Below are 27648 nucleotides of genomic sequence, written 5' to 3' on the forward strand. Positions count from 1 at the left end.
TGCAACTAACGACTATTTTCTTTATTGATTAATCTGCTGATTATTTTCTAGATTAATTGATAAATCATTTGAGAACTGGGATGGACTTTCTGGCTATTTTCTGACATTTTATAGAGCAGAGTCCAAGCTGACGTCTTTAAATGTCTTGTTTAACAGTCCGAATCCCAAAGATATTCACTTTAATACGATATAAAACTGAAAAAGAGCATGACATCTTCATATATGAGAAGCTGAAAACAGCATTTTCTGTTACTGTTGGATGAAAAATTATTTTAACGATGAAGCGATTATTACAGTAGTGGATGAATATTTTTGTCAATGCACAAATCGATTATTGGACTAGTCGTTGCAGCTCTTAGTTATATTAGTTATATTTTAAACGACTCGTAAATCAAATGTATGTGTCCATCTTAATGTGCATAAATTAATCCTATAAAAATGGAATAAGGAAACTATTAACTTTGAGTTTTATAATGCAAATAAATTGTATTTTTTAATAATATTTGATTATATTTAAATACTGTACAATTATTTAATCATAGCAGGATCACTCAGTTCCCCCTCATGGTTTCCCAGGGTTCATGGGAGGCACACTCTCTACACAGAGTTATTGTTCAAATCTTCTCTGTATTCCTACATTTCTACATCTTTTACTGATATACATGCAAACCTCCCTTTACACAATTAATTAAATAAATGGTCGACAGAGTTTGATTCTCAGCAAGTTTATTTCAGTATAAGTGGTTTTTAAAACACCTCACACTGTTTCTCCAAACATCTCATTGCTCTTGCACCGCCGAGATAAGCAAGCAAGACTCAAACTCTGTGCCAAACAACATTTTTAAGCAAACTATTTGACAAAAGTCAACATTAAGACAGGTGGGGAGCAAACAGTCACATAATAACCAATAAGTATACTTTGTACATGTGTAAAACCTGACTAAAAAGAGACTAAGTGGCTGGCTTACAGCAGCCAACGCAGAAAGGAGCAGTGATCTGACAAAATTAATCAAATGCCCAAACAGTAACCTCCTCTTCAGCCTCTAGCAGTGTGTACGGGTCAAGTGTGTGTGTTACTGTGTGTATGCATGCGTGTGCACTTGTGTTCTATCATACAAACAGTACATTACATAGAAACCCAATGTGTTCTAATAAGGCATTATGTGGCAAAACAGAAAACAGAAACTCCACAGAGCAAAAAACAGCATTAATGCCAGAAAATCTGTTTTTAAGGCCAAGAAAACCGAAGAAATAACGTCATGAACGTGGCGAAGAGCTGCGTGAAATCAAGCTGAAGTCTTGAGGAAACCTTAAATGTCACTACAGACACCGTTTAATGATCTGTGGAAGAGTGAGATGATGAAAGAAATAGGAATATCTGGGCTCTTCCTGACAAAAATGGTTTGTTGCTCTGGGTTGGTGAATTGGACTTGTGTTGTAACAACTAAGATGTGTCTGCAGAAGCCAGTCTACAGAGTCACAACACAAAGTCTGTCGTCCACAGTGGAATAGGTTACATATTCACTGTAGCAAGGATAAAACCAGAGTGTGTGCATTTACTTCACAGGTGGTGATAGGAGCATAATGAGCTGGGACAGTACCTTAAAAAGTACAGATATAAAATACATTCATGAAGACATCTTTACAAACAAAACAAGAACAAGGTCAATAGAAAGCAGAACACCATCAGTTCAACTGGCTCAAGCCGAGAGGCAAAACACAAATATCAGTTTATGGACTACAGTACAGAGTCAGGTGAGGGGGCAGGAGCAGAACAAAGACAAGGATTCCCAAAAATGCGTTTTGTTTTGTTACATTTACACACACCAGTTTGATTCTGTATATACAACTGGCACTACTACTCAGAGGGACCATCCAAATGACAAAAAATACATGTTTCGTCACATACCCCAAGTGGTGTCTTGTCATGCACTTCCTTTTGGTTTCACCTGACCAGCTTTTGAGACGTGGCTCTCAGCCTCCACACCAATACAATGCAGGTGAGTAAACATGTCAACAGCATTAAACTATAACATTTAAAAATAATTCAAAAGAAGCATATGTTTTCAGAAACAGTGTCACTGTATGGGCCCAGTCACACCAATATTTGCATCAGCAAATGTTCAGACTAAAATGTATTAATTTTAATGGAACCTCCATAATCAGTGGATTCACTAAAACAATAAGTCGACTAATTAAATGACAGCTAATAAATCGCTTCATTTTTGGAAGTAATTTATTTAGAAAAAATGCTAAACATCCACAGTATTTACTGCTTTTCTCAGGTTTTATATGACTGTAACCAGAATAGTTTGGAGTTTTGGACCATTTGTTGGACAAAACAAGCATCTTGTGACGCCATCCTACACTGTGGAAAATTAAGACTCAATGGTTAATCTAAAAACAGCTGATGAAGGAAAATATGCAGACCTAGAAACTGCAGAGCTGTAGCGTAGCATTTTTGTGAATGTTGACAACCAACCTACAACCAACCGCAAACCATCTTGACAAATCTCTAAGAGGATGGAGAGCTTTTTACATAAAGAGTTTTCTAATTTTTGTTTCCCAACCTACTAAAAAAGTAATTCAAATGATTGCACTTCTGTATCATTGAAAAAACTATTTGTAAATACATTTTATCTAAAAATAAAAAGTACAAAGAGCTGGAGAGCCAACTTTCTTTCTGGTTAGTGACCAAGCTAACTAGCATGCTACTAGCTAGCTGGTATACTTTTAAAAATGTCTTTCTTTCTTTTTGCTAGCTGGATTACTAGCTAACTTGGTGGGCTCTTTTGACTGGCACATGACCAGCTAGCTAGCATAGTTAGCTTCCCAGCCACAATAACTTGCTAACAAGTTTCTAGCGCCACTCACTTCACCAGGATATGCACACTAATTGTAACACTTCCTGGTGTGAAGGAAAGGTAGTGCAGTGAAAATCAATCTCAAAGCAAACTGTTTCTGGAAAGACATGTTGCTGTTGAAATCTCACAGACGTATCACTAAATACTACTACAGATAAGTCAAAACATGTTTTCTTTTGTGATTTTGTTTTAAAAATCGACCTTTTAAATATTTTTCCCAAATTCGATGGTGAGCCTGAACCTGACTCTTCATCACAACTACTGACAATAATCTGCGTCTGCCAGTCATTCCACCTAAAGCCGATCCAGTACCTCTTCAAAGGTTTCTGTACCTATTCAACAGTAGATGGGCAGTGCTGCCTAAGCCATGGTGGTGATGGTGGTGCTGCGCTGGTGTCCGCTACGACACAGTTCCCTGAGAACCCACTTCTTCTACGACTACAGCGATGGCAAAATGCTGGGGACGATAATTTGTGGTCGAGAATGATTAAAAAAACACATGATATGGTGCAGCATCACAAGGAGAGGACATATTAAAAGCCGATATGTAAAAAGTAGGTCTGATGAACTCGACAATGCTGTGAGGGGTTCTTTCCCACAAGGAATATTATTTTTTTCATGGTACATATTTTGCCTCTGCATACAGACACATAAGTGTGCTGGTGATGGAAAATAAAGGTGTATCTATGAGGTCACTACACGGTGCCATTGGTCGATCCAATCACTGAGCTCTTTGGCTCCGCCAAGTGTCAAAGACTTTGTTAATGTGTTTACAATAACACACAGTTTCCAAACTGGTGATCATTCAAATCTACAAACAATTACTATTCTGTAAATGATGAAACATGATCCACAGTTAGCTCTTCCAACTGCCTCACATTGGGCACCGATGTTACATATACTGCTATAGTACACACTGTACTCGTACCAAAATATGTAACTATTACTGCGCCGATATTTTCTATTTATACATATTGTATACAGCATTTGTCTATATATATATATATATATATATATATATATATATATATATTTTTTTTTTTCCTATGTGTGTGTTTTTTGCATTCTATATTCTCTGGATGCTTATTTTGGCTTTAAGCAATGAACCGCTCCCATGGATAGTGAGTTTGCATTACAAATAGGGTTTCTCTTTACCTGGCTTGCTCCACAAACTCAAATCCTTCACAGTTTGCTTCAGTGTCCACCTCTTCCTCCCAGTCCATTTTTAACCCCATACATATACACACATACATATACATATATATATATATATATATATATACATATATATATTACATATACATATATATATACATATACATATATATACACATATACATATATATACATATACATATATATACATATATATATATATATATATATATATATATATATACATACATATATATATATATATATATATATATATATATACATACTATACTAGATATATCCTACATATCATATATATAATACCATACATATATATATACATATACATACATAATACAGATATATATATATATATATCTATATATATATATATACCGAAATGTGATTCTATCCCTAGGAAGATGTTTCTCTCTCAGGCACTCACACACACATAGTCACACGCTCACACTGAATAAGATATACTCAGTCCTCCACTCTGTCGGTCTGCATGCTTATAACTCAAAGATCATAGCTCTGCTCCTTTTTAGAGCCAGCCCCTAATGTATTTGTAATGACAACAAAGACGTGGTTTGGAGTTTCGCTCTCTCTCTCTCTCTCTCCTCCTCTCACTCACTCACTCACTCACTCACTCACTCACTCACTCACTCACTCACTCACTCACTCACTCACTCACACACACACACACACCCACATTTTTGTACCCCACTGGACTCTTTATAACTGGACGTAATGTTTTCTGACTCAGCTGTCGAGCACTATGCTGTTGGACTTTTAAGACAGGAAAACATCATCAGGACAGACCCGATTACCAAAGTCTCTTGTCTTTATCCACATCCTCTGGGGATAGCAGTGTCCAGCTTTACTCCACATGTAACAACACTGTCACCAAGTCAGGACTTTCAGTGTCACAAGACCCGGCCCGGGTTCATCACAAACAAAATATCCTGAGATGCTTGAATAAACATTTCACATTTGTTTTTGGGGGATTTTGGCCACCAAGATTGTCGTTAACTAGAATTCCTTCTGCAGTGACAGATGAAGCCTGCATGTCAGTATCAAGTTGAGCTGCTCCACGAAAAATCACAGCATGTTAGTAGATTGGCTGCCTCTGAAGTGTTCAAGGCTTTGACTAAATATGAGTTGAGTGAACTGTGCTGTCTCTGTCTCTGTCTCTCTGTCCTCTGCCTTCCAGAAACTGTTTGGCAGCCATGATCCTTCATCTGTTCAGCTCTGGGTTTCCTACAACCGCCAGCCAATGAAAGCTGCCCAGTTTATGACCCGACATCCAATCACAGTGGAGTCTCTCTTTACATGTACTGCGCAGTAATTCAATTCATGAAGAAGTTATAAAACAGCCTAATCAGTAGATTAAATGATGAAGTAGGGCTGGGTATCGACTCTCAATGCAGACTGAAATGTGTCCGTAGTATCAAAAACTGTTGAGTACCAAAAGTTGCTCCTAAACTCTCCTAAAGGTACAATATGCCACTTTCCTGCATTGTTTATATTTTTTGTTAGTTGTGTACTTACATTATCCCAAAGGTTTCCAACAATTTTCAAACGTAAAGAAATCCATCATTTTAATCAGGTTAACGGTGCGTTTTGTCTGGTCGCCGGTAATGACGTTGTATCCACTGTGAGCATGAGTCAGCGTTGTGGTTGTCTGCCAGAAGTCGTAAATCGACTTTTATCCAGTTTTATGCCACATTTTTATGATCCACTTTTTGGATCTTGTTGTTTTTACTATATGTTTTAACGGATGAAGACATGCTGCTTATTTAGTGATCTGACCGGTTTTAATCACCCGTCCGTTTGCTTCAGAGACTGGAGACCTCTGTGATAATTCGACTCCTGGTGAAAAACTCCTGAACAGTAAAGGAATCTGACTCCCTGATCCGACACTAATTCACCTCACCACCAAACTCTGCCTTTTGTTATTGATTTGATAGAGAGACCCCTAGTGGCAGAAAATAACATATTGTGCGTTTAACTGACAAAAATGGTCAAAATAACAACAAGATATGTCTTCCCAAGGCGAAGATACCTTTATGCTTAAGATTTGTTGTGTTTTGGGTCTATAGCAGAAAAAGATTGAGAGTTTGTGCTTTTGCAGATTTATAGGTGTTAGACCCCAGAGTTAACCTGATCATCAAGATCGTGGTCACCAAGTGGTCATCAAGTTCATGAGCTTGAATACATTTGGCAAAAGGGTCATTGTCGAGTCAGAGATGAGTCAAAGTCAGTGTCACATCACATTCCCAGCTCTGCTTCACTCCTGTCTGTATCAGCACAGTGTGCACAGTGTGCTGTACTTGAAATAAGCAAACTGCATCAGTTTGGCTCCCATTTCTAAAAATATGTGACACAAATGTCATCCTGATTCTGATGACTTGTACACTGTGTGCTGTAGTGGAGGGCGGCTCGTCCATGTTTTATATCCAGGCTGTTCACAGCGTTTTCCAGTCATGTGTTGCGTCTTCAGTCTAATCACACAGTAGGTGAACTAAAGGTGACTCTTCTCTCTTTTCTTCTTCGTTCTTCACAGGAGTACTACATAGCAGATGCGTCAGAGGACCAAGTGTTTGTGTGTGTGAATCACCTGAACAATGTCACACACCTCTACATCTCAGCACACGGGCCTGTCCTTCTCTCTGTCTCTGGAGAATGTTCTGTACTACAGTCCCGAGGGCTCCGGCAGCAACACACTGATCAGGTACACACACAAACAAACAACAACAACAAACAAACAACACAAACAACACAAACATCATCCATTTGTCATAAAACATGTTGGGCTGGTTGGAAAACAAACATTTACTTAGAACTGGTGTCACTAAAAGGCATTACACACTTTGAATAAAAACCTTTGTCAGGGACACTAACTCAGCCAGGCTGAGCATAGCAGCCCACCTCTCTCTCCATAGCTACTTCCACCAGCTCACCGGGGGATCCTGAAGGCATTCCCAGGCCAGATGGGATATATAATCCTTCTCCTGGCTTTACCCACAGTTGCTCGTGCCTGGAATAGCTTTACAGGTTATCATCCTAATCACTAGCCTAAACCACCTTTTCAGCAGTTTCACCGCCAAGCTCCTTGTGATGTCTGAGGGGGCCGACAATTTCAGGATTTATCAATGGTGCGCATTTGATTTTGCGAGTGAAACTGAAGGTGGACACTAGGCGGTCATAATGCAACAGCACACACCTGAGAGAGAGAGAGAGGGTCTGCAGTCCAGTCAGTCAAGCAGTGTGTGCAGAGAGGAAAACCTGATGGGCCTACGTATACAGACGTGCAGCGAGAGTGCCCAGTGACCAATATGCCTGAATGTTAATGAGTTAATATCACATCCCAACCCTAGATGATTATTTTTTTTAAACCTCATAGTGTAAATATTTTCTGAAGCTCCAATAGTCAACACTACAATATTGTCGCATCATCGTCAAATATAGCGTAATATTACATTTTCTATATATACTGTATAAAAAAGCACACCATAATAAGTATAATTGGCGTTGTCAAGTGGTGAAATCAGCCCCAGATCACATGTGTGCCTAATGCATGTTGTGAAAGACTGAAAGCATGAGACTAAAATGTTGTGAGTTCCCTTCAGATGAGAGTAGTTTGGAGCCAACTGATTATTTTTCATAAAAACTGAGCCTGCTTGAAAGCCTGCGATGCATTCGAAAGCTCCAGATAAATCTTGAGTTTGGGCGGTTTTGTAGAATGAAAGAATAACTTTCATGCTTAATATTTATGTATTTGGATAGTATCAGTAGCGTAGCATATGATATTTAACCCGGTGTGTATCTACGGTTTAAGCACAATCTGCTGGTTTGCTAGTAATTGAGTAGTTCTCATAGCCCTAGTAACACAGGAAGACTTTAGTTTTCCTCACAAATGCCAGATGACACTGATAATACAAAGGCTAATAAATCTAATAAAGACAATCTATTGATCTGACACCATGACTCAGTCTGCCCTCGGAGCGCTGCATTCATTGTTTTTCTGCTTCGTCTTCTCCATAATCACATCAGGAAGAGCCTGTGTTGTTTTGTCACAGGGTCGGCCTAGGTGTTATCCTGCCAATGATGGTTCTTTCTGTGTACTGGCACTGTGTCTTCGGTAATAAAAAGAGGTGTGCCTTCCGTTTATCTAAACTTAAAGCATCCTGCTGAACAGGTTGGTGTGTGTGCGTGTGCAGCTCTCTTGCATCATTTCTGGGTAATGAAGTTGAAGCTTCCTGTTTTACCTCTCTCTGATTGTGTGGAAGTTGCCTCATACAGCTGTAAAGTGCTGAATCCTTTAGTTAAGCTGCGTTTGCCCGCCAGTGTTCTCCAGCCAAGTGAACATGTCCAGTGAAACCAGCGGTTTAAAAATAATCTATTCAAGAAATGAATCAGCAAAAATAATTCTAGCTATGTTGAGGCTGCGATTATCACACATTCCACCTCTACTCTAAAAGTAAAAGGTGTTTTAATGCAAGTAATACTTTTCTTCTTAATTTGTAGTACATGAAGCACAACCTCATGATGCTCCTGCCTGACCCTGATGATGTGTTTCAGGTACTTTGCCAATGAGCCTTTGCAGACCTCACGCACGCGTGGAGGGGCTGCGCAGGAGCTTCATCGCCACGCTCATCAACGGCTCGGTCACAGAGGACAACATGCGATCCGTCATCACTTTCGACAAGGGTGGGACGTGGGAGCTGCTGCAGCCGCCTGCTGCTGACAGCCTGGGAGGCACTGTGGACTGCCAGGTACACCAACAAACCTGCGTCTTTAATGATTTCTGATTGTTGTTTGCCAACATCAGAAATTGGTTTCTTGTTGTCTCCGTTATTACGACGGTGGATATGATTCTTCTCTAATCACCTTGTGAAGTCTTACCTGTAGCATGGTGTTTACGCTCATGCTGATGCCCACAGAGACCTCTGCTTCCAAACAATGTGTAGGCCCAGGTATACTGCATACAGTTGGTTTTGGTCATTTTAATTAAAGCAAATAGTTAAAGAATTCACACCTACATGTATAACTAAGGCACGTGCTGCATTATTAGCTAATTATGTGGCCCTTTTGTCAACCTCCAGTTTTAAGAGCTTATTATTTATTTTAGATTGCACATGATGCATAGTCCTAATAAACCTGTGTTTAATCAAATGATCATAAATCATCGGGAATAAAGAATTATTCCAGCACAGGAATACTCGTTACACTGGACTGAAAAGTGGAAGCTACAGTGCAGCTGCACATTGCACTGTGGGCAGCAGGAGAGCGCATTACTTTGCTTCTCACATTCTATGGATGAAACGATTTTTGAGTCATTAAAGAATTAATAGACAAATCAAAAGTGAATCGTAGTTGCAACCTCGTTTTCATACAACCTAGCTCTAGATTTAGTCTTTCACACTTTTAAGATTTAAGCGGCTTGTAGCCTCACATCCGTTTATTCACACCTAAATCCTAAATTATTGATTGCAAAATGTTTTTGTCTTGGATATAATGACAGTTCATTAAGGCAGGTTTTAAAAACGGATGATAGGTTACGGTATGAAGAATAAGGTCAAACCTCTATTATACTCTGAGTTCTCGTGGATCCTTTAAAGTCTTAAAAGGCATTGTATTCATTAAGAGAAAAATAAAGCCTTAATTGGTATTAAAATGTCTTAAATCAATCTTTCAAAAGTCTACAACTTTGATTCTGTTTCTGACGTTGCAATGTTAAATCTCAAATAAGTGGGAATATATATATATTTTTTATGTACTAAATGCCTCTCAAAAATTGGCCAAAGAGTGGCCTAAAAATGTCTTAAGTCTTAAATCTAACTTGCCTTAGGCTGTAGGAATGCCGGGTACTGAAACTTATATAATATATTGTCAAACTTACATTTCAAACCGTACTTTCTATTTCTAGTACGTACCTTTTCTGTCTAGTAGTCTCATGATGTAAGTGGGGTGGTAAGCAGAGAGAAGAATACTGAAGCAACTGAACAATGTCCTCTGACTTTCCTCTCCTTCTCTTCAGCTTGGTAAAGGTTGCTCTCCCCACCTGGCCCAGCGCTGGAGCCAGCTTTTCAACATCCAGCTGAGGAGGATGCCCATTTTATCCAAGGACTCTGCACCAGGACTCATCATGGCCACAGGTGGGACAACAAGCAGCAACAACGCTGATAAAGGCAGGATTTCAAAAAACTTAAAATGTTTAGAATCGAGGATCGCTCAATGTGATATTTCTTTGGACCAAATGAATTCTAGTGCAGTGCGGATTTCAGTGGTGTGGATCTCACATTGTGCCTTTTAACAGTTAAAGTCGCAGTTTTAACCCGCAGTTTAAGCTCATTCTTATACGACTCAAACACTATTAGAAATCTAGTGTCTGTGTGATGGACAGGAAAAGGTTTCAGTCATGTTGGCGTTCTGTAAGTCAGTGAAGCCAGATGAAGAGGCTTTGGGTGCCATCTGTTGAGGATGGTCTCACTGACCGAGCTGGAGTCAGGCGAGTTTATGTTAATTTTACAGCAGCTCTCCTCTTGTTCTGATTACAGATAAGTTCACAGACAGGAAACAAGCTATACAAGCCCATCAGTCATCTTCTCTGTGGTCTGGCTTCCTGAAGGGGGGAGGGGGAGCCCATTCCATCCTTATCACACCCAGCAGACACTTTTATTATTATTATTATTATTATTATTATTATTATTACAACTATCAGAATTATTCCAAATAATATAAATATATATATATATATATATATATATATTGCTTGCGCATTAACACATTCTCTCCGTTTCGTGAACACCTCCAGTCAGACAGGAAAGGAGAGGAGAGAATGACAAGTACAAAAAATTTACAAATTCCAACACTTTAATGATAAATAGGGACATCGACCCCAGCGTTCAGAAACTCAGGCGAAAAATCCACGGTTTTTAAACGCACATAGCCTGAATCAGCAGCAGTGATGCTGGTGTTAGCTCTGCTATAACGTTAGCTCTGCCGATTGTTAGCTCTGCTGCTACAGCAGCCAGAGTGCAGCTCGTCTGCTGCTGGTCCAAGTCCTGACCAAAGTGTTAGTGTTTTAACATTAATTCAGATTAGTTTTATTCATGGTGTATCCTTTGAATACATTAATGCTTTCGAGCAGTGGCGGCGCTTTGTTTTTTTTCAAGCAGCACTTTATCGCTCAGCAAAATAAAAATAATAGTCTAAAAAACACACAACGTTAACATTATCCAAACGCACTCGTCCTTTCAGCTTGTGCAGTACGGCATGTTTGCTTCCAGCGCACCCAACGTTCTCTGAACGCCCCCTAGGGGGCGCTGCCGCCCTCGTTGAGAACCCCTGCCCTAGAGACTGATAAGCACATAGTATTCACATTATTAAATTGTGCAGAATCTTCCAAAATTTCAGATTTGAAGTTACCTGGGACATTCACTGGACATTTTCCCACCCTTTGCAGCTCTAGTTACAGGTGCAGCTGCATCACTGACCGCATCACTAATGCTGGTGTGGTCAGAGGTGAAGCAGGTCTGTAACTTCTAACCAGAGAAGCAGCAAAACAGTGCCTTGGTTGAAAGTTACTCTTTAAATAGTGATAATGATAAAACTCTAGTAAACACACATACACAGTGACAGCCGTTTCATATCTGCAGACAGTCAACTTTGAACATTTGTTTATTGTCTTGAGTCTCCGGCTCCTTGTGTGATGGTATTTAATGAGAGGCATTAGCCGTTTTACAGAGTCAGAGCGTCATTGCAGAGGGACTATTACAGTCCTCCATAGAGACACCATCTTACTCCATTCTAATCTGATGTTCTCAAAATCATTCACCATGAAGAGAGATTTGATTACCTGTGGTGTGTGTGTGTGGTGTGTGTGTGTGTGTGTGTGTGTGTGTGTGTGTGTGTGTGTGTGTGTGTGTGTGTGTGTGTGTGTGTGTGTGTGTGTGTGTGGTGTGTTGTGTGTGTGTTGTGTGTGTGTGTGTGTGGGGCTGAACACTCCTCATTTACGGAAATTAGAGATACAGAGCTTTCTCTTTACGGTGACTACCCTTCCTCATCTCCAACCCCGGAGCCCCTTTGCAGTGTGATAACAGGCATGTAATCGATTGAGTAAAATCAAAAAAGTTCATGGTTTAATCCAAGACAGGGTTCCTGTCAGGGTGTTAAGATAAACCTCAATGCACAACCTCCTTAGATTGAGCCTGTGTGAGAAAACATTGTATTGACTGCCGATTTAAATTTTGTGCCGACGTTCATGAATCCTACTGACTGGTGATCGCCAGACCTTTCCTGTAGCTCACCAGTAACTCAAAAGTTGTGTTTATCCAGCAAAACATCTACTTGAAACATATGTGGGGACACCATCCATTTATGCAAGATTGTTCATTATGTTTCTTTGTGAATTGCATAAGCAGATCATTACTGGTGATCTGCCTTATTAGATAATAAAATACTGTCAAAGGAAAGTATTTGTCAGTGCAAACAAAGGACACATGCATGAAAAGATGCATAATGCTGTGGTTTGAGTTTTTTGGTTACATATTTTCCATATGCGACAGCGAAAGCAATGACCACATCAAGTCTGCAATATCCAGGGAAACCCCCGTAATGTGTGTGTGTGTGTAAAATATGCCCTTTTGTCCTCTGATTGCAGGATCTTTTGGCAGGAACTTGGCCAACAAACCTATGTGTATGTATCTAGCAGTGCTGGAGCTCGCTGGAGAGAGGTCAGTACACAATCTGACACAGATGACGTGATGAAGTAGAACGCAGCTTGTAAGACTGAGGGATCTCAGGCTGATCAATTGAAAGCACGATATTTACGTTCTCAGATATAAGTTTAGTTTCCTAAATTTACACGTCCAGCAGATGCAGAGCAACATTGGTATTCATTAGGAGTGTAATGAGGATTGTAAAGCCAATATTGACTTATTTTATCTCTGCTTTTGGTCTCCACCAACTCCTGAGAAGAATCTCTGGCTGGATCCTTAGCTGCTGAATTCTCCACAATGTTCACCGGCTAGTTGTTAGCTTTATCTGTCTGTCGTTTGGTGCTGAGCAGGTCGTGGGTTTAGTGTTCATGCTGAAAATAGCTGCCAAACCAATAAGCTGAAAAATGAGCCACAGAGCTGAGGAAATGAGTAGTCGTATAATCCTCTGTGGGTCTGTCACTACCCATTGTCCATCCATCCATCCATTGTCTACCCTTATCCGGGGTCGGGTTGCGGGGGCAGCAGCTCCAGTAAGGAACCCCAATCTTCCCTTCTCCGGGCCACATCCTCCAGCTCCGACTGGGGAATCCTGAGCATTCCCAGGCCAGTGAGGAGATATAATCTCTCCACCGAGTCCTGGGTCTTCCCCGGGTCTCCTCCCAACTGGACATGCCTGGAACACCTCCCTAGGGAGGCGCCCAGTTGGCATCCTTACTAGATGCCCGAACCACCTCAACTGGCTCCTTTCAACGTAAAGGAGCACGCGGCTCTACTCCGAGTCTCTCACGGATGGCTGAGCTTCTCACCCTATCTCTAAGGGAGACGCCAGCCACCCATCTGAGAAAACCCATTTCGGCCGCTTGTACCCGTGATCTCGTTCTTTCGGTCATGACCCAGCCTTCATGACCATAGGTGAGGGTAGGAACGAAGATCGACTGGTAGATCGAGAGCTTTGCCTTCTGGCTCAGCTCTCTTTTCGTCACAATGCGGTAAAGTGACTGTAGTACCGCCCCCGCTGCTCCGATTCTCCGGCCAATCTCTCGCTCCATCGTCCCCTCACTCGCGAACAAGACCCCGAGGTACTTGAACTCCTTCACTTGGGGTAAAGGCTCATTCCCTACCCGGAGTAGGCAATCCACCTGTTTCCTGCTGAGAGCCATGGCCTCAGATTTGAGGTGCTGATCCTCATCCCAACCGCTTCACACTCGGCTGCGAACCGATCCAGTGACTGTTGAAGGTCACAGACTGATGATGCCATAAGGACCACATCATCTGCAAAGAGCAGCGATGAGATTCTCAGGTCACCGAACTGCAGCCCCTCTCCTCCACGACTACGCCTCGATATCCTGTCCATGAAATCACAAACAGGATTGGTGATAAACGCAGCCCTGGCGGAGGCCAACATTCACTGGAACGAGTCCGACTTACTGCCGAGTATCCTGACACAACTCTCGCTTTGACGTACAGGGATTGGATGGCCCTCAGAAGTGACCCCTCACCCCATACTCCCGCAGCACCATCCACAGTATCACCCGGGGGACCCGGTCAACACCTTCTCCGGATCCACAAACGCATGTAGACCGGATGGTCGTACTCCCAGGCCCCTCCAGGATCTTTGCGAGAGTGAAGAGTTGTCCGTTGTTCCACGACCAGGCCGGAATCCGCATTGTTCCTTCTCAATCAGAGGTTCGACTACGGCCGAGTAGACTTACCAGGGAGGCTGAGAAGTGTGATACCCCAATAGTTGGCACACACCTCTTGGTCCCCCTTTTTAAATAGGGGAACCCCACCCCGGTCTGCCAACCCCTAGGCACTGTCCCAGACTTCCACGCAATGTTGACGGCGTGTCAACCAAGACAGCCCCTCATCACCCAGCCTTCAGCATTTCTGGACGGATCTCATCAACCCCTGCGCTTTGCCACTGTGGAGTTGTTTGACTACCTCATGACTTCCATCAGGGAAATTGACGATGATCCCCATCAGCTTCCAGCTCTGCCTCTACCATAGAATGCGTGGTTAGTCGGATTCAGGAGTTCCTCAAAGTGCTCCTTCCACGGCCGATAACCTTCTCAGTCAAAGTCAGCAGGTTCCCACCCTTGTGTACACAGCTTGGATGGTTCCTCGCTTCCCCCTCCTGAGGTGCCGGATGGTTTTCCAGAGCACCTTGGTGCCGATCGAAAGTCCTTCTCCATAGCTTCTCCGAACTTCTCCCACACCCGCTGCTTTGCCTCTGACACGGCAGACGCTGCCGCCCTTCTAGTCCTTCGGTACCCTGCAACTGTTTCCGGAGTCCTCCCGGATTACATAACCGGAAGGACTCCTTCAGTCGGACGGCTTCTCTGACCACCGGGGTCCACCACGGTGTTCGAGGTTACCACCCTTGAGGCACCTAAGACCTTGAGACCGCAGCTCATCACCCAGCTTCAGCAATAGAGGTTTTGACATCGCCCACTCAGGTTCAATGCCCCCAACCTCCACAGGGATGTCTGAAAAGCTCCGCCAGAGGTGTGAGTTGAAGATCCCCAGGACAGGGGCTTCCTCCAGACGTTCCCAGTTCACCCGCACTACCCGTTTGGGTTTACCAGGTCTGTCCAGAGTCTTCCCCCACCCCTTGATCAACTCACCACCAGATGGTGATCAGTAGACAGCTCCGCCCCTCTCTTCACCCGAGTGTCCAAAACATGCGGCCTCAGATCAGATGATACGATTACAAATCGATCATTGACCTTTGGCCTAGGGTGCTCTGGTACCACGTACACTTATGAGCATCCTTATGTTCGAACATGGTGTTTGTTATGGCCATTCCATGACTAGCACAGAAGTCCAACAACAAACGACCGTTCGGGTTTAGATCAGGGAGGCTCTTCCTCCAATCACGCCTCTCCAGGTGTCTCCATCGTTTCAGACGTGTGCGTTGAAGTCTCCAGCAAGACTACGGAGTTCCCTACTGGAGCCCCCTGCAGGGCTCCATTCAGGGTCTCAAGAAGGCCGAATACTCCAAACTGCGCTTTAGGGCATAGGCACAAACAACAGTCAGAGTTTTCCCCCCCATAACCCGAAGGCGTAGGGAGGCGACCTCCTCGTCCACCGGGGTAAACTCCAACGTAGCGGCGCTCAGCCGGGGACTTGTGAGTATCCCCACCCGGCCCGACGCCTCACACCTTGGGCAACTCCGGAGAAGAATAGAGTCCAACCCCTATCCAGGAGTACGGTTCCAGAGCCAAGACTGTTCGTAGAGGTAAGCCCCACCAGATCCAACTGGTAGCGCTCCACCTCCCGCACTAGTTCCGGCTCCTTCCCCCACAGAGAGGTGACGTTCCACGTCACAGAGCCAGCCTCTTGCTGCCGCGGGTCTGGTCCGTCGAGGTACCTGACCATCACTGCCACCCGTGTGACAGCGCACCCGACCCCACCGGTTTTTCCCATGAGTGGTGGGCCCACAGGATGGATGGATGGAAGGCACCACGTAGCTTCTTCGGGCTGTGCCCGACCGGCTCCGTGGCAAACCCGGCCACCAGCGCTCGCTGTCGGCCCTCCCTCTGGGCCTGGCTCCAGACGGGGGCCCCGGGCTTCCTCCGTGCAGGGTCTCTCCTTTCTTTTCCCTGTTTTTCATGAAGTCGTTTTGAACCATTCTTAGTCTGGCCCCTCGCCTGAGACCAATTTGCCTTTGCGAAACCCTACCAGGAGCACTAGGCTCCAGACAACACAGCTCTCAGATTCATAGGGACACACACCCTCTCCACCGCGATAGTGAGACTAAGAGGACTAACCCATTGTTATATGAAAATATGAATAAGTGCAGTTTTAAATTATATTTATATTTTTCAAACCCACAATTAACAAAAATCTTATTTCTGAGTTTTCAAAATTCTTCTTCGGTCTAATAGAAACTTTCTCTACATCTCAAAAGGCATACCTGCTTGTATTTTGTCCCTCTCTCCGTTCCTTCCATTTGTCTCAGTGTAGTTGCTGCTTTGTTTTAACATCACACCACACAATGTGGGCACTACGTTAGCTAAATCAATACACTGAATAGAAAAGGTGGAAATGCTCTGCTGTAGACTGGGGGCTGCTCAGGCTGTCAAGGATGGCCACATATCCTTCCAAGGAGAAAAGACCCACATGCACCAGCGTGTTAGAATAAGAAGGTTGCTGGTATTGTGAATTTCACTTACTTTATATTGTACATGTTATACCAAAAACTCCAGAAATGAAAGGAATTAAATTCCCCCCAGATTTTTGATCTTGTCAGGGTGACAAATCCTCTGAAACAGTATTTAGAATGAGACGGCGTGGCAGTATCCTGCTGACAAGCAGATAAACAAACGGAAGAGGAAACATAAACTCCTTGGCAGAGGTAATTATGGTAATAAATCACTTCCATAGATTCTGTTTAAAATGTGGCATCAGAAACAACTCTAATAGGGATCACTTGTAAGTAAAAATCTAATGTGTATCATATCATTCTGTTCTGTATATCAATAGTGTTTGGGGCTACCGATAGCTTGGCTCTATAAAGTGAAAAATCCTCCTGCCAGAACCTCGAGATGCCACCAGATATGAGAATGATATCAACCTTTTTGGCTAACTCTTGACAAGAGAACGAGTGAGCGCGTTTCCCAAATGTCAAACTATCTCTTTAAGTGTATTATGTTTTATTTATACATTTAACTTCATATCTTATGCAGCTCCTGTCCTTCTCAGGTTGTGTCTACATGTTGTGAACATTAATTAGGATCAGCAATGAGTTTGTAAAACACGTGCACATCCATTCTGTCCAGGAGCGGAGTCCAAAAAGGAGACACTATCTGTTTCATAAAGACACTGGAAAAGGCTCCCAGAGGTTCTGTACCTAATGTAGAGCTAACCTGGGCCTGAAACGCTGTACTCCTGCTTCTTGAATTAAAGGAAAAACTGTGGCACCAAAATAGAGAGTTTAGAATTGTACTTTGTAATCAATAAGTCATAACCAAAGAAACAAGGCATGCTGTTAAGCAAAAATTAAAAAGCTTTTAACAAATGCTCACCGTGATCTTCAGGGCATGACTGAGTTGAAACGTGTAGGCGCTAAGCCCATTTATTAAAGGCTTATTCCACTTTTTAGAAAAACTGCTTTGGTATATTTGTGGCTTTACGCCGGCTACAGCCGAAGTCGGATGTTATGTTTTCGTGTTGTCCGTACGTCTCTCTGTACGTTTGTCGGTAGGCATTAAGGGAATTTCTTAAAATTTGGCACAAGCGTTCACTTGTACTCGAGGATAAACTAATTAGAAATTAGTGGTCAAAGGTCAAGGTCACTGTGACATCACAAAATACGTTTTCAAGAGTCGTGAACGCGATATCTCAGGAATGCCTTGAGGGAATTTCTTCAAATTTAGCAAAACGTCCGCCTGGACTCGATAATAAACTGATTAGATTTTGAGGGTCAAAGGTCAAGGTCACTGTGACATCACAAAATACATTTTTGGCCATAAGTCAAGAATTAATACTCTAATTATGACAATTTCACACAAATGTCTTAATGGGATTAAAAATGATGATGTGATGACATTTTGGATTGACATAGATATAAACTGCAACTTGACTGTTTAATAGAGGCAAACAACCGTGAGGCAGAAAGTTTGGTTATGACTTATTGATCACAGAGTCTTCCCTTACTCTTTTTTTTAGTCTCATGATTTGTTCTTTGAATCCAAAGAGCACCTGTTCTATACCTGCATTCATGAATTAGCACTCCTCAGCCAATCTAGTGATATTTGCTCTCTAAAAAGAACAACTGCTTCTGAAAGGAACCATTCTACAGCAGTTTTTGCCAAAGTTAGGGTCAAGACCCAAAATGCCAACAAATGTGGAAGTTCAACAAACTGTAGTTCTTTGAATGGCCACTTGGGACCTGGCTCCAAAACAAGCGGCAACCGCTGGGTCTGAAATGTGAAGCCAGTGCGGAAGTGCCTTCAACATGCATTCTCTCTAATATCCAACAGGGGGCGACTCCACTGATTGCAAAAAGATGTCTGATTGTGTAGAAGTCTATGAGAAAATGTCCCGACTTCTGAGTTGATTTATAACCTCAGTAAACCGTTTCCTAACTAGTTTATGCTTTCTAGATGTTCTCAATCTCTAGTTTCAAGTCTTCTTCGATGATGTTAATTTTTGTAAATCATGGTCCCATTTAGCGTAAAATAGACGATAAAGCAGAGTATGCTTTAGGGCACATTCATCCGGTGTATCACTCTACATACAGTATATAATTTCATCGCTGTGTTGTGTGGTGGGTAGTTCATTAGTCACGGTTCAAATGAAAATCCAAGTCACTCAAAGTCAGAAATGTGGATTCTATCCCTAGGAAGATGTTTCTCTCTCAGGCACTCACACACACATAGTCACACGCTCACACTGAAATAAGATATACTCAAGTCCTCCACTCTGTCTGGTCTGCATGCTTATAACTCAAGAAGATCATAGCTCTGCTCCTTTTTAGCAGCCAGCCTCCTAATGTATTTGTAATGACAACAAAGACGTGGCTTTGGAGTTTCGCTCTCTCTCTCTCTCTCTCTCTCACTCACTCACTCACTCACTCACTCACTCACTCACTCACTCACTCACTCACTCACTCACTCACTCACTCACTCACACACACACACACACACACATTTTTGTACCCCACTGGACTCTTTTATTAACTGGACGTTTAATGTTTTCTGACTCAGCTGTCGAGCACTATGCTGTTGGACTTTTAAGACAGGAAAACATCATCAGGACAGACCCGATTACCAAAGTCTCTTGTCTTTATCCACATCCTCTGGGGATAGCAGTGTCCAGCTTTACTCCACATGTAACAACACTGTCAACCAAGTCAGGACTTTCAGTGTCACAAGACCCCGGCCCGGGTTCATCACAAACAAAATATCCTGAGATGCTTGAATAAACATTTCACATTTGTTTTTGGGGGATTTTGGCCACCAAGATTGTCGTTAACTAGAATTCCTTCTGCAGTGACAGATGAAGCCTGCATGTCAGTATCAAGTTGGAGCTGCTCCACGAAAAATCACAGCATGTTAGTAGATTGGCTGCCTCTGAAGTGTTCAAGGCTTTGACATAAATGATGAGTTGAGTGAACTGTGCTGTCTCTGTCTCTGTCTCTCTGTCCTCTGCCTTTCCAGAAACTGTTTGGCAGCCATGATCCTTCATCTGTTCAGCTCTGGGTTTCCTACAACCGCCAGCCAATGAAAGCTGCCCAGTTTATGACCCGACATCCAATCACAGTGAGTCTCTTTTACATGTACTGCAGCAGTAATTCAATTCATGAAGAAGTTATAAAACAGCCTAATCAGTAGATTAAATGATGAAGTAGGGCTGGGTATCGACTCTCAATGCAGACTGAAATGTGTCCGTAGTATCAAAAACTGTTGAGTACCAAAAGTTGCTCCTAAACTCTCCTAAAGGTACAATATGCCACTTTCCTGCATTGTTATATATTTTGTTGAGTTGTGTACTTACATTATCCCAAAGGTTTCCAACAATTTTCAAACGTAAAGAAATCCATCATTTTAATCAGGTTAACGGTGCGTTTTGTCTGGTCGCCGGTAATGACGTTGTATCCACTGTGAGCATGAGTCAGCGTTGTGGTTGTCTGCCAGAAGTCGTAAATCGACTTTTTATCCAGTTTTATGCCACATTTTTATGATCCACTTTTTGGATCTTGTTTGTTTTTAACTATATGTTTTAACGGGATGAAGACACTGCTTTATTTAGTGATCTGACCGGTTTTAATCACCCGGTCCGTTTGCTTCAGAGACGTGGAGACCTCTGTGGATAATTCGACTCCTGGTGAAAAACTTCCTGAACAGTAAAGGAATCTGACTCCCATGATCCGACACTAATTCACCTCACCACCAAACTCTGCCTTTTGTTATTGATTTGATAGAGAGACCCCTAGTGGCAGAAAATAACATATTGTGCGTTTAACTGACAAAAATGGTCATAAATAACAACAAGATATGTCTTCCCAAGGCGAAAGATACCTTTATGCTTAAGATTTGTTGTGTTTTGGGTCTATAGCAGAAAAAGATTGAGAGTTTGTGCTTTTGCAGATTTATAGGTGTTAGACCCCAGAGTTAACCTGATCATCAAGATCGTGGTCACCAAGTGGTCATCAAGTTCATGAGCTTGAATACATTTGGCAAAAGGGTCATTGTCGAGTCAGAGATGAGTCAAAGTCAGTGTCACATCACATTCCCAGCTCTGCTTCACTCCTGTCTGTATCAGCACAGTGTGCACAGTGTGCTGTACTTGAAATAAGCAAACTGCATCAGTTTGGCTCCCATTTCTAAAAATATGTGACACAAATGTCATCCTGATTCTGATGGACTTGTACACTGTGTGCTGTAGTGGAGGCGGCTCGTCCATGTTTTATATCCAGGCTGTTCACAGCGTTTCCAGTCATGTGTTGCGTCTTCAGTCTAATCACACAGTAGGTGAACTAAAGGTGACTCTTCTCTCTTTCTTCTTCTGTTCTTCACAGGAGTACTACATAGCAGATGCGTCAGAGGACCAAGTGTTTGTGTGTGTGAATCACCTGAACAATGTCACACACCTCTACATCTCAGACACACAGGGCCTGTCCTTCTCTCTGTCTCTGGAGAATGTTCTGTACTACAGTCCCGAGGGCTCCGGCAGCAACACACTGATCAGGTACACACACAAACAAACAAACAAACAAACAAACAAACAAACAAACAAACAAACATCATCTAACATTTGTCATAAAACATGTTGGGCTGGTTGGAAAACAAACATTTACTTAGAACTTAGTGTCACTAAAAAGGCATTACACACTTTGAATAAAAACCTTTGTCAGGGACACTAACTCAGCCAGGCTGAGCATAGCAGCCCACTCTCTCTCCATAGCTACTTCCACCAGCTCACTCGGGGGATCCTGAAGGCATTCCCAGGCCAGATGGGATATATAATCCTTCTCCTGGCTTTACCCACAGTTGCTCGTGCCTGGAATAGCTTTACAGGTTATCATCCTAATCACTAGCCTAAACCACCTTTTCAGCAGTTTCACGCCAAGCTCCTTGTGGATGTCTGAGGGTCGGGCCGACAATTTCAGGATTTATCAATGGTGCGCAGATTGATTTTGCGAGTGAAACTGAAGGTGGACACTAGGGCTGTCATAATGCAACAGCACACACCTGAGAGAGAGAGAGAGGGTCTGCAGTCCGAGTCAGTCAAGCAGTGTGGCAGAGAGGAAACACTGATGGGCCTACAGTATACAGACGTGCAGCGAGAGTGCACAGTGACCAATATGCCTGAATGTTAATGAGTTAATATCACAGTCCCAACCCTAGATGATTATTTTTTTTAAACCTCATAGTGTAAATATTTTCTGAAAGCTCCAATAGTCAACACTACAATATTGTCGCATCATCGTCAAATATAGCGTAATATTACATTTTCTATATATACTGTATATAAAAAGCACACATAATAATGTATAATTGGCGTTGTCAAGTGGTGAAATCAGCCCCAGATCACATGTGTGCCTAATGCATGTTGTGAAAGACTGAAAGCTATGAGACTAAAATGTTGTGAGTTCCCTTCAGATGAGAGTAGTTTGGAGCCAACTGATTATTTTTCATAAAAACTGAGCCTGCTGATGAAAGCCTGCGATGCATTCGAAAGCTCCAGATAAATCTTGAGTTTGGGCGGTTTTGTAGAATGAAAGAATGAACTTTCATGCTTAATATTTATGTATTTGGATAAGTATCAGTAGCGTAGCATATGATATTTAACCCGGTGTGTATCTACGGTTTAAGCACAATCTGCTGGTTTGCTAGTAATTGAGTAGTTCTCATAGCAACCTTAGTAACTGACAGGAAGACTTTAGTTTTCCTCACAAATGCCAGATGACACTGATAATACAAAGGCTAATAAAATCTAATAAAAGACAATCTATTGATCTGACACCATGACTCAGTCTGCCCTCTGAGCGCTGCATTCATTGTTTTTCTGCTTCGTCTTCTCCATAATCACATCAGGAAGAGCCTGTGTTGTTTTGTCACAGGGTCGGCCTAGGTGTTATCCTGCCAATGATGGTTCTTTCTGTGTATCTGGCACTGTGTCTTCTGGTAATAAAAAGAGGTGTGCCTTCCGTTTATCTAAACTTAAAGCATCCTGCTGAACAGGTTGGTGTGTGTGCGTGTGCAGCTCTCTTGCATCATTTCTGGGTAATGAAGTTGAAGCTTCCTGTTTACCTCTCTCTGATTGGTGTGAAGTTGCCTCATACAGCTGTAAAGTGCTGAATCCTTTAGTTAAGCTGCGTTTGCCCGCCAGTGTTCTCCAGCCAAGTGAACATGTCCAGTGAAACCAGCGGTTTAAAAATAATCTATTCAAGAAATGAATCAGCAAAAAATAATTCTAGCTATGTTGAGGCTGCGATTATCACACATTCCACCTCTACTCTAAAAGTAAAAGGTGTTTTAATGCAAGTAATACTTTTCTTCTTAATTTGTAGTACATGAAGCACAACCTCATGAAGTGCTCCTGCCTGACCCTGATGATGTGTTTCAGGTACTTTGCCAATGAGCCTTTTGCAGACCTGCACCGCGTGGAGGGGCTGCGAGGAGTCTTCATCGCCACGCTCATCAACGGCTCGGTCACAGAGGACAACATGCGATCCGTCATCACTTTCGACAAGGGTGGGACGTGGGAGCTGCTGCAGCCGCCTGCTGCTGACAGCCTGGGAGGCACTGTGGACTGCCAGGTACACCAACAAACCTGCGTCTTTAATGATTTCTGATTGTTGTTTGCCAACATCAGAAATTGGTTTCTTGTTGTCATCCGTTATTACGACGGTGGATATGATTCTTCTCTAATCACCTTGTGAAGTCTTACCTGTAGCATGGTGTTTTACGCTCATGCTGATGCCCACAGAGACCTCTGCTTCCAAACAATGTGTAGGCCCAGGTATACTGCATACAGTTGGTTTTGGTCATTTTAATTAAAGCAAATGAGTTAAAGAATTCACACCTACATGTATAACTAAGGCACGTGCTGCATTATTAGCTAATTATGTGGCCCTTTTGTCAACCTCCAGTTTTAAGAGCTTTATTATTTATTTTAGATTGCACATGATGCATAGTCCTAATAAACCTGTGTTTAATCAAATGATCATAAATCATCGGGAATAAAGAATTATTCCAGCACAGGAATACTCGTTACACTGGACTGAAAAGTGGAAGCTACAGGTGCAGCTGCACATTGCACTGTGGGCAGCAGGAGAGCGCATTACTTTGCTTCTCACATTCTATGGATGAAACGATTTTTGAGTCATTAAAGAATTAATAGACAAATCAAAAGTGAATCGTAGTTGCAACCTCGTTTTCATACAACCTAGCTCTAGATTTAGTCTTTCACACTTTTAAGATTTAAGCGGCTTGTAGCCTCACATCCGTTATTCACACCTAAATCACTAAATTATTGATTGCAAAATGTTTTTGTCTTGGATATAATGACAGTTCATTAAGGCAGGTTTTAAAAACGGATGATAGGTTACGGTATGAAGAATAAGGTCAAACCTCTATTATACTCTGAGTTCTCGTGGATCCTTTAAAGTCTTAAAAGGCATTGTATTCATTAAGAGAAAAATAAAGCCTTAATTGGTATTAAAATGTCTTAAATCAATCTTTCAAAAGTCTACAACTTTGTATTTCTGACGTTGCAATGTTAAATCTCAAAATAAGTGGGAATATATATATATATTTTTTATGTACTAAATGCCTCTCAAAAATTGGCCAAAGAGTGGCCTTAAAAATGTCTTAAGTCTTAAATCTAACTTGCCTTAGGCTGTAGGAATGCCGGGTACTGAAGGACTTATATAATATATTGTCAAACTTACATTTCAAACCGTACTTTCTATTTCTAGTACGTACCTTTTCTGTCTAGTAGTCTCATGATGTAAGTGGGTGGTAAAGCAGAGAGAAGAATACTGAAAGCAACTGAACAATGTCCTCTGACTTTCCTCTCCTTCTCTTCAGCTTGGTAAAGGTTGCTCTCTCCACCTGGCCCAGCGCTGGAGCCAGCTGTTCAACATCCAGCTGAGGAGGATGCCCATTTTATCCAAGGACTCTGCACCAGGACTCATCATGGCCACAGGTGGGACAACAAGCAGCAACAACGCTGATAAAGGCAGGATTTCAAAAAACTTAAAATGTTTAGAATCGAGGATCGCTCAATGTGATATTTCTTTGGACCAAATGAATTCTAGTGCAGTGCGGATTTCAGTGGTGTGGATCTCACATTGTGCCTTTAAACAGTTAAAGTCGCAGTTTTAACCCGCAGTTTAAGCTCATTCTTATACGACTCAAACACTATTAGAAATCTAGTGTCTGTGTGATGGACAGGAAAAGGTTTCAGTCATGTTGGCGTGTCTGTAAGTCAGTGAAGCCAGATGAAGAGGCTTTGGGTGCCATCTGTTGGAGGATGGTCTCACTGACCGAGCTGGAGTCAGGCGAGTTTATGTTAATTTTACAGCAGCTTCCTCTTGTTCTGATTACAGATAAGTTCACAGACAGGAAACAAGCTATACAAGCCCATCAGTCATCTTCTGTGGTCTGGCTTCCTGAAGGGGGGAGGGGGAGCTCCATTCACTTCCTTATCAGCACCCAGCAGACACTTTATTATTATTATTATTATTATTATTATTATTATTATTAAACAACTATCAGAATTATTCCAAATATATATAAATAAATATATATATATATATATATATATATATTGCTTTGCGCATTAATCACATTCTCTCCGTTTCGTGAACACCTCCAGTCAGACAGGAGGAAAGGAGAGGAGAGAATGACAAAGTACAAAAAATTTACAAATTCCAACACTTTAATGATAAATGGAGGGACATCGACCCCAGCGTTCAGAAACTCAGGCGAAAATATCCACGGTTTTTAAACGCACATAGCCTGAATCAGCAGCAGTGATGCTGGTGTTAGCTCTGCTATAACGTTAGCTCTGCCGATTGTTAGCTCTGCTGCTACAAGCAGCCAGAGTGCAGCTCGTCTGCTGCTGGTCCAAGTCCTGACCAAAGTGTTAGTGTTTTAACATTAATTCAGATTAGTTTTATTCATGGTGTATCCTTTGAATAACATTAATGCTTTCGAGCAGTGGCGGCGCTTGTTTGTTTTTTTCAAGCAGCACTTTATCGCTCAGCAAAATAAAAATAATAGTCTAAAAACACACAACGTTAACATTATCCAAACGCACTCGTCCTTTCAGCTTGTGCAGTACGGCATGTTTGCTTCCAGCGCACCCAACGTTCTCTGAACGCCCCCTAGGGGGGCGCTGCCGCCCTCGTTGAGAACCCCTGCCCTAGAGACTGATAAGCACATAGTATTCACATTATTAAATTGTGCAGAATCTTCCAAAATTTCAGATTTGAAGTTACCTGGGACATTCACTGGACATTTTCCCACCCTTTGCAGCTCTAGTTACAGGTGCAGCGGCTGCATCACTGACCGCATCACTAATGCTGGGTGTGGTCAGAGGTGAAGCAGGTCTGTAACTTCTAACCAGAGAAGGCAGCAAAACAGTGCCTTGGTTGAAAGTTACTCTTTAAATAGTGATAATGATAAAACTCTAGTAAACACACATACACAGTGACAGCCGTTTCATATCTGCAGACAGTCAACTTTTGAACATTTGTTTATTGTCTTGAGTCTCCGGCTCCTTGTGTGATGGTATTTAATGAGAGGCATTAGCCTGTTTTACAGAGTCAGAGCGTCATTGCAGAGGGACTATTACAGTCCTCCATAGAGACACAACCATCTTACTCTCATTCTAATCTGATGTTCTCAAAATCATTCACCATGAAGAGAGATTTGATTACCTGTGTGTGTGTGTGTGTGTGTGTGTGTGTGTGTGTGTGTGTGTGTGTGTGTGTGTGTGTGTGTGTGTGTGTGTGTGTGTGTGTGTGTGTGTGTGTGTGTGTGTGTGTGTGTGTGTGTGTGTGTGTGTGTGTGTGTGTGTGGCTGAACACTCCTCATTTACGGAAATATAGAGATACAGAGCTTTCTCTTTACGGTGACTACCCTTCCTCATCTCCAACCCCGGAGCCCCTTTGCAGTGTGAATAACAGGCATGTAATCGATTGAGTAAAATCAAAAAAGTTCATGGTTTAATCCAAGGACAGGGTTTCCTGTCAGGGTGTTAAGATAAACCTCAATGCACAACCTCCTTAGATTGAGCCTGTGTGAGAAAACATTGTATTGACTGCCGATTTAAATTTTGTGCCGACGTTCATGAATCCTACTGACTGGTGATCGCCAGACCTTTCCTGTAGCTCACCAGTAACTCAAAAGTTGTGTTTATCCAGCAAAACATCTACTTGAAACATATGTGGGGACACCATCCATTTATGCAAGATGGATTTCATTATGTTTCTTTGTGAATTGCATAAGCAGATCATTACTGGTGATCTGCCTTATTAGATAATAAAATACTGTCAAAGGAAAGTATTTGTCAGTGCAAACAAAGGACACATGCATGAAAAGATGCATAATGCTGTGGTTTGAGTTTTTTAGTTACATATTTTCCATATGCGACAGCGAAAGCAATGACCACATCAAGTCTGCAATATCCAGGGAAACCCCCGTAATGTGTGTGTGTGTGTAAAATATGCCCTTTTGTCCTCTGATTGCAGGATCTTTTGGCAGGAACTTGGCCAACAAACCTAATGTGTATGTATCTAGCAGTGCTGGAGCTCGCTGGAGAGAGGTCAGTACACAATCTGACACAGATGACGTGATGAAGTAGAACGCAGCTTGTAAGACTGAGGGATCTCAGGCTGATCAATTGAAAGCACGATATTTACGTTCTCAGAATATAAAGTTTAG

At 42.2% G+C, this 27648-nt stretch overlaps 1 protein-coding gene across 1 annotated transcript in view; it reads left to right on the plus strand.

Moving 5' to 3' along the window:
- The first annotated feature begins 8129 nt into the window (after positions 1–8129).
- sorl1 (sortilin-related receptor, L(DLR class) A repeats containing) overlaps positions 8130–27648 on the plus strand; it is a 36301-nt gene continuing 16782 nt past the window's right edge. The window contains exons 1-9 of the mRNA XM_029446574.1: positions 8130–8163; positions 8604–8797; positions 10063–10180; positions 11491–11558; positions 19909–20010; positions 21270–21439; positions 23321–23513; positions 24787–24904; positions 27456–27529. Coding sequence (XP_029302434.1) covers positions 8130–8163; positions 8604–8797; positions 10063–10180; positions 11491–11558; positions 19909–20010; positions 21270–21439; positions 23321–23513; positions 24787–24904; positions 27456–27529 — 1071 coding nt within the window. The remainder of the gene's footprint in view (positions 8164–8603; positions 8798–10062; positions 10181–11490; positions 11559–19908; positions 20011–21269; positions 21440–23320; positions 23514–24786; positions 24905–27455; positions 27530–27648) is intronic.

This window comes from Cottoperca gobio, chromosome 13, assembly GCF_900634415.1.
Source record: "Cottoperca gobio chromosome 13, fCotGob3.1, whole genome shotgun sequence".
NCBI classification, from domain to species: Eukaryota; Metazoa; Chordata; class Actinopteri; order Perciformes; family Bovichtidae; genus Cottoperca; species Cottoperca gobio.